We start from the raw sequence: 13,316 nt of genomic DNA, 5'->3' as shown, positions 1-13,316 counted from the left end.
AGCGGGGCTGGACTTGGAGCGTGCCGTGCAGCTGGGGAGAGAGGGAAGAGGAGAAGAAAAAGGGAGAAGGAACGAGAGGAGGGAGGGGAGCGGTGGAAAAAGCCGGCCGGGACCCCCTTCCTTCCCAGGGCCGGGGCCGGTGCCCCCGGGCTCCCCAGCCCCCGTCCGCCCCGGGGGTGCGGAGGGGAGCGGGGGGGTCGGCGGGATCCCCCTGCGCCCCTCCATCGCCGGGGTCCCGCTTGCGGGGAGCGAAACCCTTCGGTCTCTCCCCCTCCTTCCCTCCCCTCCCTCCTCCCTCCCTCCTTCCTTCCTTCCTTCTCCAGGCTTGGCCCGGGGAGGGAGGGGGGCTCTGCCTGCAGTCTGCCTTCACGCCTGCCCGCCCGGGCGACGCCGGGCTCCCGCCTGTCCCCCCGGCCCCTCCGGCCGCCCCCCGCCGCCCCCCGCGCCCCCCGGGCCAGGTGAGGCTGCGCTGCCGTCCCTTTCGGATGTAGGCAGGCGAGACCCCGGATGGATTTCGGGAGCGTCATGAACCAGGTACGGGCGGGCGGCGGGGGTACGGGGGTCCCCAGCCCCCCCGGGGGGGTGTGCTGCGGGGGGTGGCATCTCTTAAGTGGGCGGGAGCCACGCGTGACATCCGAGCAGTGATGGGGTGGTGCGTGCTCGGGGGGTACTGCCCCCCCCCCCCCGTGTTGGGGGGTCCCCCCAGTTGTCGGTCCTCAGGGGGGATCTCGGGGTGCGGGGGGGCTTGGAGGGGGCAATGCGGTGCTCTCAGGGAGGAGGATTTGGGGAGGGGGTGAGGGCCGGTTTGCTGCCGGCTGGGAGCTGTGCGCGGCTCGGGGGGGCCGTGCCCCGCGTGCCCCCCTCCCCAGCTCGCGGGGTGGTGACCCCCAGCGTGCCCCGGAGGGGGACACAGGGAGGCTGGGGTCTGCGTCCCCTCCCAAGTGCGTAGGGACCTGTCCCTGGGAAGCGAGGGCTGCGCGGGAAAGCGGGGTCCTCCCCCGGCACCCCGCTCCCACCCTGCGGCCGGGGGCGCGGTGCTGGGTGGGTGCTGCCACCCCGCGCTGGGGGGCACTGGAGGGGCAGCCCCTGGGCCGGGACACCCTGGCAGCCCACGGGTTAAGCCCCCTCCGCGGTCCCGTCAATGGTTAAACGCCGGGTTAATGAGTGCCGAGGAGCCCGGCAGCCCCGGCGGGTGCCAGCCCCCCCCCCGGGCAGGGACCCCCGGCCCCTCGGCGCCGCCGGGCCCGCAGAGGGTTAAATCCGGCAGGGCAGGTCCCGGCGCAGATGTTTTTGGGCTGTGCTCCTGGGAGAGGAAACGGCCGAGTGAGGCATCAGCCCTCTTGGTTTTAAGGGGAAAACAAGAAAAAAAAGAGAACTGCTCCCTTCCCGGGGCGCCCGCGGCCGATCCCGCTCGGCATTGGGGTCAGCCCCCCGTGAGGGACCGGTGACCCCGGTGTGGGTGCTGGGGGGCAGCTGGCAGGGACGGGGGGGTGACAGTGGCTGTGCCCCTCAGGTCCTCATGGAGGGTGCTGGGGTGGCATCCGTTGCGTGATGAGTTTGGGGGTCCTGGGGGGCACCCAAGTGGACACCCTGTGTCCCTACAGCGTGGTGGCACTGAGAGGGCTGCGTGTGTCCTGCCTGGAGTCTGAAGCCATCCCTGGGGGTGACACCCCTGGGGAAAGCAGGTCGGGACAAAACGAGCCCCCAGCCTGCGCCCTCTCTAACGAAGCCTCTCCGTTTGCGATCCCGCTGGCCCCTGTCTCAGGAAGGGCAGGGCTGGTGCTGCCCCGCAGGGCTGCTGCCCCCCCGGGCAGGGCGCTGTGCCTTGGGGCTGTGCCCCTCTGTGTCCCCCGCTTTTGGGGTCCTGAGCCGAGGGGTCCATTCGCACCCTGACTTGTTTGGGCGGGGGCTGCCGGAGCAGAGCTGTTCCCTGTCCTGGACCACCCTCCTGCTTGCTTTGCCACCGTCCCGTGCCTGGCCTCGTGCAGCCCATCCCTGGGGCATCCCATCACCGTGCCGGCAGCTCCCGACCAGCACTGGAGCCGCCCCGCTGGGTGTTGGGGTGCAGGGAGAAGAGCAGCCCCACAGCACAGCCCCTGGGCAGGGGGGAACGGCTCCATCTCAGCTTCCTCCTCCTGTTCCCACACCTCCCCGACCCCATAGATGGGGGACACCGGTTTTGGGGGTGCTGCTCAGCAGTTCGGTTTCACTGCAGCATATTCAGCTCTGTCCCGCAGAGTGGGGACACAGCACTGACCCAGTCTCCGTCTGCTCGGGGCTTTCCCCCATGAGGAGAGCCCCTCGGCCGGGTCCTGGGGAAGCACAGCCCCCCTGGGGCAGCCAGGGCTTAGTTTGGCACCTTGACCACCCCTCGAGGTGGGTCACAGCCCCATGGGCGCTGGCAGGTGCCCCCGATGCCGTGGGGCGGCCCGAAGCCTGCGGTAGGGTCTCTGTGCCGAGGGATGGGGCTTGCCTGGTGCTCCACCAGCACAGCAGAGGGGATCAGTGGGGCACAGGGGACCTGTCGGGCCGGGTCCCACGCGGGGCTGCTCGTGGGCCCGTGCGCTGGCCAACCCCGCGTGAGTCCCCCTGCTCCGACCAGTCCCACGTCAGAATCCGTTTGTTGACCAGTCCCATGTGAGAATCCGTGCACTGACCAATCCTGTGCTGTCATCACTGCTCTGACCAATCCCATGTCAGAATCTATCTATTGACCAATCGGGTGTGAGAATCTGTGCATCGACTAATCCCATCTAAGAATCCGTGCGCTGGCCAATCCTCTGTGAGAATCCATGCACTAGCCAATCCCAGGTGAGAATCCAGCCGCTGCCCAATCCCGTGTAAGAATCCGTGCACTGACCAGTTCCATGTAAGAACCTGTGCATGGACCAATCCTGGTGGAGCCCCCTGCGGCAGGCTGTGTCCCAGCCAATCCCAGTGCGACTCTGCTCCCAGCCAATCCTTGTGCGGGAGCTGCTCCCTGGCCAATCCCGGTGGCTGGTGTGGGGCCGGGGGTTGATGAGGAGCCAGGGGGACCCCCCTGCTCTCCCTTGGGGCCGGCTGGTTGTGGGTCCCATGGGTTGAGGGGTGTCCCCGCCGTGGGGTGGCAGCACCTATGGGGGGGTGCTGGCAGCAGGGCATGGCGGGGGCTGTGGGGCAGCTGGTGCCAGGCAGGCGCTGGCCTACGGGGCCAGATCCAGACCGCTGCCTGCAGATGTTGCCTTTTTAGGCACTGGAGCACAGCACATCCCTGCCTGTGGCCGGCCCCGTGCCGAGCCAGCGCCGCTGGTAGAGCAGGGCCAGCCCCTGTCCTGGGCAGGCGAAGGCACCTCTGTCTCCCTCCTGACCCCCAAACCCACCGTTTTTTCCCCCAAACAGGCCTGGGGATGCTACCTTCTCCCCCTTCCCCTAGTTGGCACTTGGCAGCCCTGGGGCCGATTGCTCAAACCGCCCCGGAGCTGGGACCTGCCCTTATTTGGGTTGAAACCAGGGCTATTTTGGTGCTGCTGCCTCCATCGCAACCCCTCCGAGCTTCCCTGTGCGTTGCCTTCCCCGTCCCGTCTCCCCGTGCCGGGGCTGCTGGCCTGGCCAACTGTGGGTTGCTGGGGGCCGTCACCCTCCTGGCCGTGCTGTGGGTCCTGGGGTGCGTCGGGGTGCTGGTGGTGGCCCCTGGGGCCGCTGCAGGGTGGAGTGGCTGGTGTCCACCACGGTGTCTCAGCCCTGATCTGCAGGGCTAGGTGCACCAGGTGACCTCTGTCCTGGCCGTGCTGCCTTCCTGGTGGGGATGGGCCATGGGGTGGCTCCCTGGGGGCATACCGGGGTGGAGACAGAGGGGACGGGGTCCATCCCAGCTTGGGGGACATCCCTGACATGGTGGTGGCTCTGTGCTGTGCGGTACCTTCCCTGTGTACAACCAGCATCTCTTATGCAATGCAGGGGCAGGGCAGCCTGGTGGCCTCTGCCCTGGAACCAACGCTGCTAAGCATCCCGGCACGGAGGGGACAGCACGGTCCCCTGGCCCAGCTGTGGGGCGGGCTGGGGATGCTCGGAGGGAAGCCTGGGAGCGGCGAGACCTCGGTGCCCCGGCGTCAGCCTAGCCTGACTCACTCCGAGCCGCTGGCCAAGCCGCTCCCTGGCCCTTCGGTGCAGCTGACAGTTACGCCCACCAAAGGGAGAAACCCCAAAAGCAGCAGAGCCCCTGAGTGCTGGTGGGGGCAGAGAGGGGCTGCGTGGTGCCGGGGTGCTGCCCCCTTCCTGGGACCCTCATGCCGGGGGGCTGGGGCTCCCCGCGGCCGCCCTGTGCCTCACACACCGGGGCTGTGCCGGGCAGGGTGGAGCTGGGGTGAGGGGGGAGCGGGTGCGGATGGAAACATGCCGTCCTCCCGCCGGGGACTTGTTGCATAAACAGAAGATTTGCCAGAGCTGCGAGAAATGTGAGGGCAGGAGCAGGCGGCACGTGGTGTGGGCGGGGGGCAACTGACCCCTGTGCAGGCTGGGGGGGCACTCTCTGAGCCCAGACCCTATATAGTCTCTTATGGCTGGCAGGGGGGAAGGATGCTGTGGCTGGTCCCACTGGGAAGGGGGGAACAGGGGTGCTGGAGAAGGGAAAACCTTTCCCGATGTCCCTAACTTGGTGGCTCCAACCTGTCCCCTTAAAGTGTTTTCTGCAGTTTTCTGTGGGGTGCCAGAGCGGGGCTCTCCGTCTGCCCCACACTGCGGATAAGAGGGGGTTCGGCAGGGCTTGGTGGCTGTGGCAGGGCCGGCGGGGCTGGCAAGCAGGGGAAGGGCTCTGGGGCCGGCTGGGGGGTTGTTGTGCCCCGTGGCTGTCCCTGGGACCCCCCCATCCCTAGGGCAGGGTCTTGCGGTAAGCAGAAAGCTGTGGGGTGCATGGGGAGGTGATGCGCAGCCCAGCTGGGACGTGGGTGGCACAAAGCTCAGGCGACCTTGCTAGGAAGAGGTCCCCCATGGGGTGACGTGGGACCCCATGAGGTTCCGCGTGGGGTGACGTGGGCTGAGCTGGCGTCGGTGCCACCCCAGCATCATCCCGTGGGACGCCGATCCGGCCACTGAGTCACCATCCTCTTTGGCAACCGCATTTCCAGCCCCCAGGGTGGTTTGGGCAGAGGACCACCTTCCTGGGGACTCCCCTCTTTTGGGGTTCACTTCCCTTCTGGGTAGGGCAGCCAGGAGGGCTGTGCCTGCCTGATGCTAGCTTGCTGGGGGGGTGTTCAGGATGCTGGGGGTGTCCCTTGTGACAGCACGTCTCCGGCTTTGACCGCACCAGCCAGGCTGGCGTGCTGGCGTCTCGGTGCCCGGCTGTGGGAAGCAGCTCGGGCATGCCGGGGTCCGCGCGAGGGCCAGGGTGGCTGGTGCTGTGGCTGCTCCTGGCATCTCAAGGGTCAGCACCGGCCCGGATATTGGCCAGCTTGGGAATGTTTATCGGAGCTCCTGGGGAAGGGAAAAACAAAAACCGCCACCCAAAGGAAGGGATATGCGTCAGAGATCGGCCTGCATCGCCCACCGGCAGCCGGGCGGGACGTGCTGTGGGCTGTGGGCCAGCGCTCGCCCAGCTCCGGCAGCCTGGCTGGGGGGGACCCTTGCAATCCCCCAGCCCACCCCGTGCCCAGTGCTGCACTGACCCAGCCCACTCCCAAATCGCAGGGCCCTTCTGTGGAGGTTTGTCCCCCCAGCCCTGCTGGCATCCCGCAGGCTTGGGGGTACAATCTGTGGGGATGCTCCGGCTGGAGCAGGACCTGGCGATACCCCTGGGTACCTCTGTGGCTGCAGGGGTTATTTTGCTGAGGGAGGAGAAGGAGGGAGAGGAAGGATTTGGGAGGGAGGGAGATGTGAGTGGTCGTTGCAGCAGGGAAAAGGCTTTGGGGTGTCTCATCACCGGGTATGTGGTGGATGTCCACATCCCTCCAGCCTTGCTCAGTGCTTGCCAAAGTCCCGGCGGGGATCTGGAGTGCAGAGGCTGGTCCCTGAGCTGCAGCTGGTGGGGTTTGGTGGAGGAGGGCTCTCGTGGGCTGCTCTGCCCTGGGGCAGTGCGGCCAGGGGCTGCTAGGGGTTTGCTGGCCAGGTGTTTACTTCTGGGCTTGGACATCTCGAGGGTATCGAGTTTCTCTAGGTATGGTGACAGCTGGCTGTGAGTGAGCGAGCCCATCACTGCTCTCCAGGGGAAGGCTGCAGGGTGTGCCTAACCCTTTACAAGACATTAGAGAGTCCACACAACTTGTGGCCGTGGGGCCTTGTTTGCTGGAAAACTGATTTTGCTGCTTGGCAAAACCTGGATCTCAAAGTGTCCGCTTGCGGGATGCGGCTGCTGGGAGGAATGGGGCTGCGAGCTGGGGGGCCGGGCAGGCGGGAGGCTGTGGGGGGCTGGCGGGGTGGGCGGCAGCCCCGCTGCGCCTCGTTCCTCGCATTCCTGGGCAGGGCTGCGGGGCGGCGGGGTCGTGGTGGCGGGGGCCGGGCGGCAGGAATGCAAACACCGGTGGGGGGGGAGAAGAAAGGCCGCTGTGTCTGCCACAGCGAGGCAAAGCCTGGAATGGGGGTGCGCAGGTCCCCCGGCTTTCCCACCCCTCCCTGCGCTGGGAGATGTGGGGGTCCCTGGGGACAGAGGTGGCGGCGGTCCTGGGGGTTGCTGTGGTCCTGTGCAGGGTGATGCTCTTACTGGTCCCGTGGGGCAGGAGGGATGCTCCTGCACGCCTGAGTCAGGAGCTTGGCTTCCCTAGGGAGGGGTCTGCTGCCCCGGGGCAGGGTCTTCCCTCTTCTTGGACCTGGGGCATGTTTGAGCCGGACTTGAGAGAAGGGCGGAAGCTGAAAACAGCATTATGTTCGTGCAGTCCTCGTAAAACTGCCTTTCTGGGATGAGAGAGTGCCATACAGCCTGGGCTGGTGTCTCCTGTGGATGGGAGGAGCGATGTCGGGTGAGCGCAAGCCCATATCGGCCCATCGGAGAATCCGCTAGGGCAGGGAAATACAACCGTGGGCACCCCAGTTTTCTCCCTTCTCCAGCTGAAGGAGCATTCGTAGCCTGCAAACCTCCTGGTGCTGACAGCAGCGGTGGGGTGGGCATGGACCCTACCTGCCTGTGTCCCATGGCGGGGGGGAGCTGTGCATCTCCCCCATCACTGGCCTCGGGAGCTGGGGCTGGGTGGGGACCAGGGGCCCTTGGTTGAGCATCCCCGGGGAAAGAGCACAGCGGTGTGCGGGGCACGGTACAGCCCTCGGTGCGGGGTACGGTACAGCCCTCGCTGGCCCCGTCCGCAGCGGCTCGCTGCCGGAGAACATTCCAGGGAGGCTGGCGCGGGGCCAGCGCCGCGGGGCAGGGAAAGGGGCCTTTTATGGAAGCGTTTCTGCATTAGAATAAAATCATAATAATAATGCGCAGGGGAAGGGAGCGGGAGGAGGAGGAGGAAGAACCCCTGAAGAAAACAGGGAGGTGGGATGGGAACAGGCCGGTGGCTGGGGAGGGGCAGGCGCTGGGCATGACCCTGTGGGGACTGTGATGGGGTGGGATCCGGGTGCTCCAAGCAGGGTGCTAGGGGCAAATCCTGCTTTTTGTGGCCCAGGGCAGGGGAGGCTGAGTGGGGTGCAGGGGGTCCCCATGCTGCCATGGTGGGGGACCAGCCCCTGAGTGGTGTTTGGCACATTGGCTTGATGCTGGGATGGGGCAGGGGATGGCTTGCTGGGTCACCGCTCCTGGGGACACATGGTGGGGTTCAGAGGGGATGAAGTGCCCCAAGTCACACCCTCTCGCTACCGCCGGCGGACCAACATGGGGCTGTAGTGGCTGTTCCTGCTCCCCCTGGCACCGACAAACAAGGCGCTGCCTCTCCCACCTTGGCGTGCCGCTGCTTCCCAGCGGACTGGGGTGCACGCAAAACCCAAGGTTAATTGTCAGTAATTGCCGCTGGTAATTAAGGTAACAATAGCCGGGCTGTTCAGCTGGCGGCTGCAGGAGCGCTCAGGAGGCCAGGCTGGGGTTTGTTCCAGGAGCTGCTCTTGGCATCAGGCAGCCGCCCTGCACCGTGCCGTGCCCCGCTGTGCCCACCCGGGGCTGGGGCTGCCCGGGCTCCCTGGCCGACAGCGAATGGCACCGCTGCTGTGGCTCCGAGCCCGCTCCCGTTACCTGGGAGCCCAGCCCTGACCTTGGGATGCTGCCTGTGCTCCTGCCCGGGGTGGCAGGGCCATCGGCCACTGGTGCCCCTGTCACCCCCTCGGGTGGGCACTGGGTTTGCTTGGGGTGGGGGGTGGATGCTGCAGCCTGGCCCCTTCCCCCATGCTGGCCTGGGGCTGCAGGGACTAATTCTGGCTCTCTTTCTGCTTCTTTGCAGGCTGTGACCCCTTGCTCCCCCGCTGTCAACTATGAGCTGGTAAGTGAGCCCCCCCTCCCCGTGAGCTGTGAGTAGCAGGCAGGGCTCTGGGGATGCTGGGTGGGACTGGACACCCTGTTCTGCACTAGGCATGGGGCTTTCTCTGCCTCTGGGGGCTTCATGGTGTGAGTCCCTGACCCACAAAACCACAGGAGTCCTGTGCTGGGGGTAATGGCACCCCCCCCTGCCTTTTTGGTGCTGTGCCCCCCAGCATTGCCTGCTGCAGGGCATCCGATGTCTGAACAGCATGAGTTGGGGCAGCCCAGCCATCATGGGACTCCTGGAGCTGGAGCTTTTGGGGAAGAGGGGCTTGCGGGGTTGCTGGGAGAGACAGGCAGATGGGACGTGACCAGCCTGGGCTCTGGGGTCCCCTGGCGCCGAGGGCCTCCTCTCCCTGGCCAGAGCCGGGGCGGTTTCTTGCACGTCCGGAGATGGCTCTACCAGATGTGCCTTTGGCTCGGGGCGCCCAAGGCCACGAGCTTGCAGCCCTTGTTATTGTCACCCCCTTCTTTTGTCCCTCCTGGGGACCTTTAATGAGCAGCTGGGGCCAGGGCAATGCACAGCCCTTCCCACCCTGTTGTCTCTGGACACCCGGAAAACAGCTGGGCACCCCATCTCTGTTCACCCTGTCCTGGGGAGAATGGGTGCAGGGGTGCTGGGTGGGCAGCTGTGCTCCCGTGCCACGGCAGGGTTCCAGGGACGGCAGGTCACCAGGATGGCACGGGGAGCAGGACCATGCCCAGGGCAGAGGTTTGGGACGCGTGGCATGGCAGTGCCCAGCTGGCAGCATCTTGCCGGCAAAACAGCCCCCTCTGCCTCATCCCCAGCCTGGCTGTGCCCGTGGCGGTGGGCAGAGCGGGCACGTGGCAGCGGGGAGGCTGGCATTGCCCGGGGCTGGCGTGGCCGCCCTTCCTTCTTGCTCCGGACGTGTGCCAAGGCTTGCTGGGGCAGGCGCCGGGGAGAGGAGGCCCTGGCAGGGTTTCAGCTCCGGGCTTGGCAGCCTGGCAGTGCCGGGGTGGCCATGCCCCCCATGGGGCACTGGGCTGGGCACCCCATAGCTGGGCAGGGGTCTCACCCAGAAAGTGGGTTTAGGGGATGGCCCCCTGCGAGCTCACGGGAGCAGCACGTGAGCCCGAGCAAGAGGGTAGGGTGGAAGCAGAGCGTGCTGCCCCCCCCGGGGCCCCTCGGTGGTTATCTGCCCCGGGGTTTAATCTCTGCCTGCACCCCCCCACCCCTGCCAGCCTCCTCGGGCACTTATCACCAGCAAAAACATGTTGGTTTTGAGGTGGGACCGTTACTGCGGCTTTGGGAGGAAATCAAAAGAGGTTTGCCCTGTCTCGTGGCTGGAAATGGCAGCCCCGGCCCTGCTGCCAGGACTGGAGCAGCTTGGTCTCAGGGGTTCCCTCCGTCCCCCTGGTCCCAAGACCCCCATAAGCCACCCAGCTGGGTGCCTTTGCTGCGCCATCCCCAGACACCCCAACCAGCTGTCCCCAGGCAGAGGTATCTGTCCCCTGCTCCCTATATTTGGGGTCTGGACACTTCCCCCACCCCGGGAAGTTAATTCCTTTCCCCAGCCCCATTTCAAAGCTCTCCATGGACTCCAGTGGCATGTCACCAAATTTGCCCCTTTTTTGAGCGTCTCGGTCCCCCGCTGTGCTCCCCCCAGGGTCCTTCGCCAGCCCTGTGGGGCCGGGTTTATCTCGGGGAGCTGAGCCTGCCCGTGGCCAGCGGCCAGGCTGGGTGTGGGGCTGCGCCAGGCTCGCCCCATTGTTTACCTCCTGGCTGTGGGGTCTGACCATGGAGGATCCGGATGGGATCCCGGAGGTGTCGGGGGCACCAGGTGCCTGCCGTGGAGCGGGCACAGGGTTCGGCCGAGTGCTCTCCATCCATGACAGTGGTCCGGTGCAGGAGGCAGCTGCTGGGAGGCAGGACAGCAGCATCCTCGGTACCCAAGCATTGCCCTGGCTCCGCGCTTGGGTTTCGAGGGATTCCTGACCTTTAGGAAGAGCGGACATGTTGGCGGGCAGGGAAGGAAACGGGACCACAGCGTATTTCCTAGGAAGGGCCAGAAATAGCCAGGGGGGAACTTTTGACCCCAGCCCCTGCTCTGTGTGCATGTCGCTCAATCTCTCTCTCCTTCTCTCTCACTTGCCTTTTTCTCACCCTCCTCTTCCTCCTGCCTGCCCGCCTGCAGCCATCCCCAGGGGAGAGCATCACGAAGCAGGTAGATGCCCTGGTAAGTGCTACCAGCTGAGGAGACTGGTCTCTGCCTTCAGACCTTCTGGGGGGGGGGTTGCTTGTGCCTGTTCCATTGCCACAAGCACCCCCTGCAACCAAAATCCCTCAGCCTGGGATGCCCCCATGGTCCCTCAACGTCCCTGGGACCCCCAGCCCTCCCTCCCTGCCAGCCAAGGTGATGATGGCCATACCAAAGGCCAAGTGAGGTGCCCAGGGTCGGTGGCAGAGGCAGTGGTGGAGCCCAGCAGAGGGGGGGCCGGGGCTTTTGCCACAAAGCCGGCTTTCCTGTCTCGGAGCCGGGGATATGTTATTTAATCTGTGGACATGAAGTTGCTAAGACAGTGTAGACAAATGCCCTGCCAAAGTCAACGTGGACGGCTTCCCCCTGCCCACAGCCAGCTCACCGGCCTCCCTGTGCGCCAGGGCTGGGACCTGAGGGATGGAGGCAGAGTGGTTCCCACAAGGAAGAGGATGAAAGCCTTCCTCACCTGAGAGCTGGGTTTGCTGCATCCCTTTGGTTGTCCAGGGCATATTTCCAACCCCTCTCCGAACTGGAGAAAGAGCATCCACAGCTAGAAGAATCCAGCGGGACAGTCAGGACCCCCCTTTGCTGGCTTTGCTCTCTTTTGGGGAAGTTTCCTGGTATTTCTGCAGCCTTTCTCGTGCTTCACATCACCCTTCCCAAGCAGAAGGGACCTGCGGGTTTTGGATGCTGCCCAGAGCCTGGGGACATGCCGAGCTAGCCTGAGGCTGGGAGGTAGATGCTTGATGGGGCTGCTGGGGGCATCTTCAACCCAACACCACTGGGACAACACCACCAGCCTGCCCTGTGCTGGACTGGACTGGGACATACTGGCTTGGCTGGGGTCTCTGCTCCGGAGGGGACCTTTGGAGGGTCTCTCAGCCTGGCGGCGGGCAGGAGTGTTTAATAATGCGAGTGCTTGCTCCTATCAGCGGATCGTGGGCTGACTCTTCCTCGTGCAGCGGCTGGCGGCAGAGACAGCAGCGCGGCTGTGGTTAGATCGGGGGGAGAGCGGGGCAGAGCTGGGGGGCTCCTGCCAGGGTGGGGGATGCTGGAGGGCCCTGGCCAAGGGCACCTGCTCCCCTGGGCCGTGAGGGTGCCGGGAGCAGAGCCACCATGCCCTGGAAGTGGATTAGCAAGGGTCTCGCCGTGGTCAAGGTATGGAGAGGGAGAGGGGCTCTTGTGTCCCTGCCTTGCTCTCCCTCCCGTGCCTCATTTTCCTCAGCCGGGAGACGGGGGCGAGTCCCAGTTGCTCCATGTCAGCTCCTCCATTGGGCAAGGCTGTGGTTTGGGAGGCTGCTGCGGCTGGGTGGGGTGACAGGGGCTGGTGGGGCTCCCCTGGCTGGCAGGTGGGAGACCCCAGACATCTCCTGCTGTGAAGGTTTGGAGCAGAGCAGAGCCCATGGTGGGGGTCCCATCCCAGTCATCGGTGGGTGACACAGCGACAAGCCCACACTCAGGTTCAAGCTTGCTCCAAGCACCTTGACTCTGCCCAGGGAAGGTTTTACTTCCCTTTTTGCTGCGTTTCAACTCCTTATTTGCCCCCAGCAATGCTGGTGGGTTTCTGGGGTGAGCAGGAGATTTGGGGCACCCTGGGGACAACCTGGGGGGGATTATCACTGCTGCCTATGCACCCCTGGGTGCTCAAACAGGGCTGCTGCCTCTTGGAGTGGCTTCAGCTGCCGAGCCCAGCTCCGCTCCGCCGGGCAGCCTGACCTTGAAAGGGGGACGCGAGGCTGATGGAGGGCGATGCTGGCTGCCCGCGGGAGCAGCCCCGGCACCGCGCCAGGTGGGAGATGGTGGGTGAAGGGCACTGGGGAAACCTCTCCCACCTTGTCCCATTGCCTCTGGCCATGCTGGTTGCAGGATGATGCGGCCCCGAGGAGGGTGGCAGCAAGTCCTGCAGCTCCGGGGACAGAAGGGACATCCCGGGAGACGGCTGTGGGGCGCATCTCTTGTTTCTGGGTCCTTCCGGGGGCTTGGGATGTGCTGTCTGCGCGAGATGAGTCTTTAAATGACTCCTGCTTGTTAGCTGGAGATACTAAAACTAATGAGGTGTGAGTGTGTTTTTCCTTAGCGGTTTTTTTTGGAAACCCTGCTTTGTTTTTCGGCTGAGGTCACGAAGTCACCGAGCAAACCGGCTGCAGATGAAATTCTTGAGGCCGGAGAACATGCATAAATAGAAGTTTCCTGCTCCGAGAGCTCAAACATTTCCTCCCGGTGTTCGACTCTGCAGAGCCGGAGCCAAAGCAAACTGTAGTGCCTGGCTGGCTCCTTGCTGCCGCTTGGGTAGCGAACATGCCCCTGCCCCGGGCATGGCCAAAGCCACTCTGTCCTGCTAGGTGTGTGCCTGGAGCCTGGCTGAGACCAGAGGGACTTGTGACATGTCTGAGATTCTCCCCCCACCCACTGCATCCTCCTCAAAGGTCCTCTGGGACCCCATGACAAGGCACTGGCCCTGCAGTGCCCGTGGTGGCGGGTCCCAGCTGCATTGTTGTTGCAAGAGCTGGGTTTTGCTCGTGGCCATGGTGGGGGTAGGATGGGGGTGTTTGGTGCCACCAGGATGCTCAGTGGGTGGCATTTGGAGACAACGATATTTTGGGGGTGTTATGGTGCGCAGCGCAGCGTGGCAGGGGTGGGGTGGGATGCTCTGGCAGCACCATCACACCCGGCTCTAGCAG

The 13,316-nt window shown here is 65.2% G+C and overlaps 1 protein-coding gene across 2 annotated transcripts in view; it reads left to right on the top strand.

The window, feature by feature from the left end:
• The first annotated feature begins 446 nt into the window (after positions 1-446).
• TNS1 (tensin 1) overlaps positions 447-13,316 on the top strand; it is a 54,564-nt gene continuing 41,694 nt past the window's right edge. For both annotated transcript variants that reach the window (XM_059820301.1, XM_059820300.1), the window contains exons 1-3: positions 447-534; positions 8,337-8,375; positions 10,570-10,611. In XM_059820301.1, coding sequence (XP_059676284.1) covers positions 508-534; positions 8,337-8,375; positions 10,570-10,611 — 108 coding nt within the window. In that variant the 5' untranslated portion in view covers positions 447-507. The remainder of the gene's footprint in view (positions 535-8,336; positions 8,376-10,569; positions 10,612-13,316) is intronic.

This window comes from Gavia stellata, chromosome 8 (genome assembly GCF_030936135.1).
Source record: "Gavia stellata isolate bGavSte3 chromosome 8, bGavSte3.hap2, whole genome shotgun sequence".
Lineage (NCBI taxonomy): Eukaryota > Metazoa > Chordata > Aves > Gaviiformes > Gaviidae > Gavia > Gavia stellata.
The sequence above is the reverse complement of the archived record's forward strand: the minus strand, read 5'-3'. Positions and strand labels throughout refer to the sequence as shown.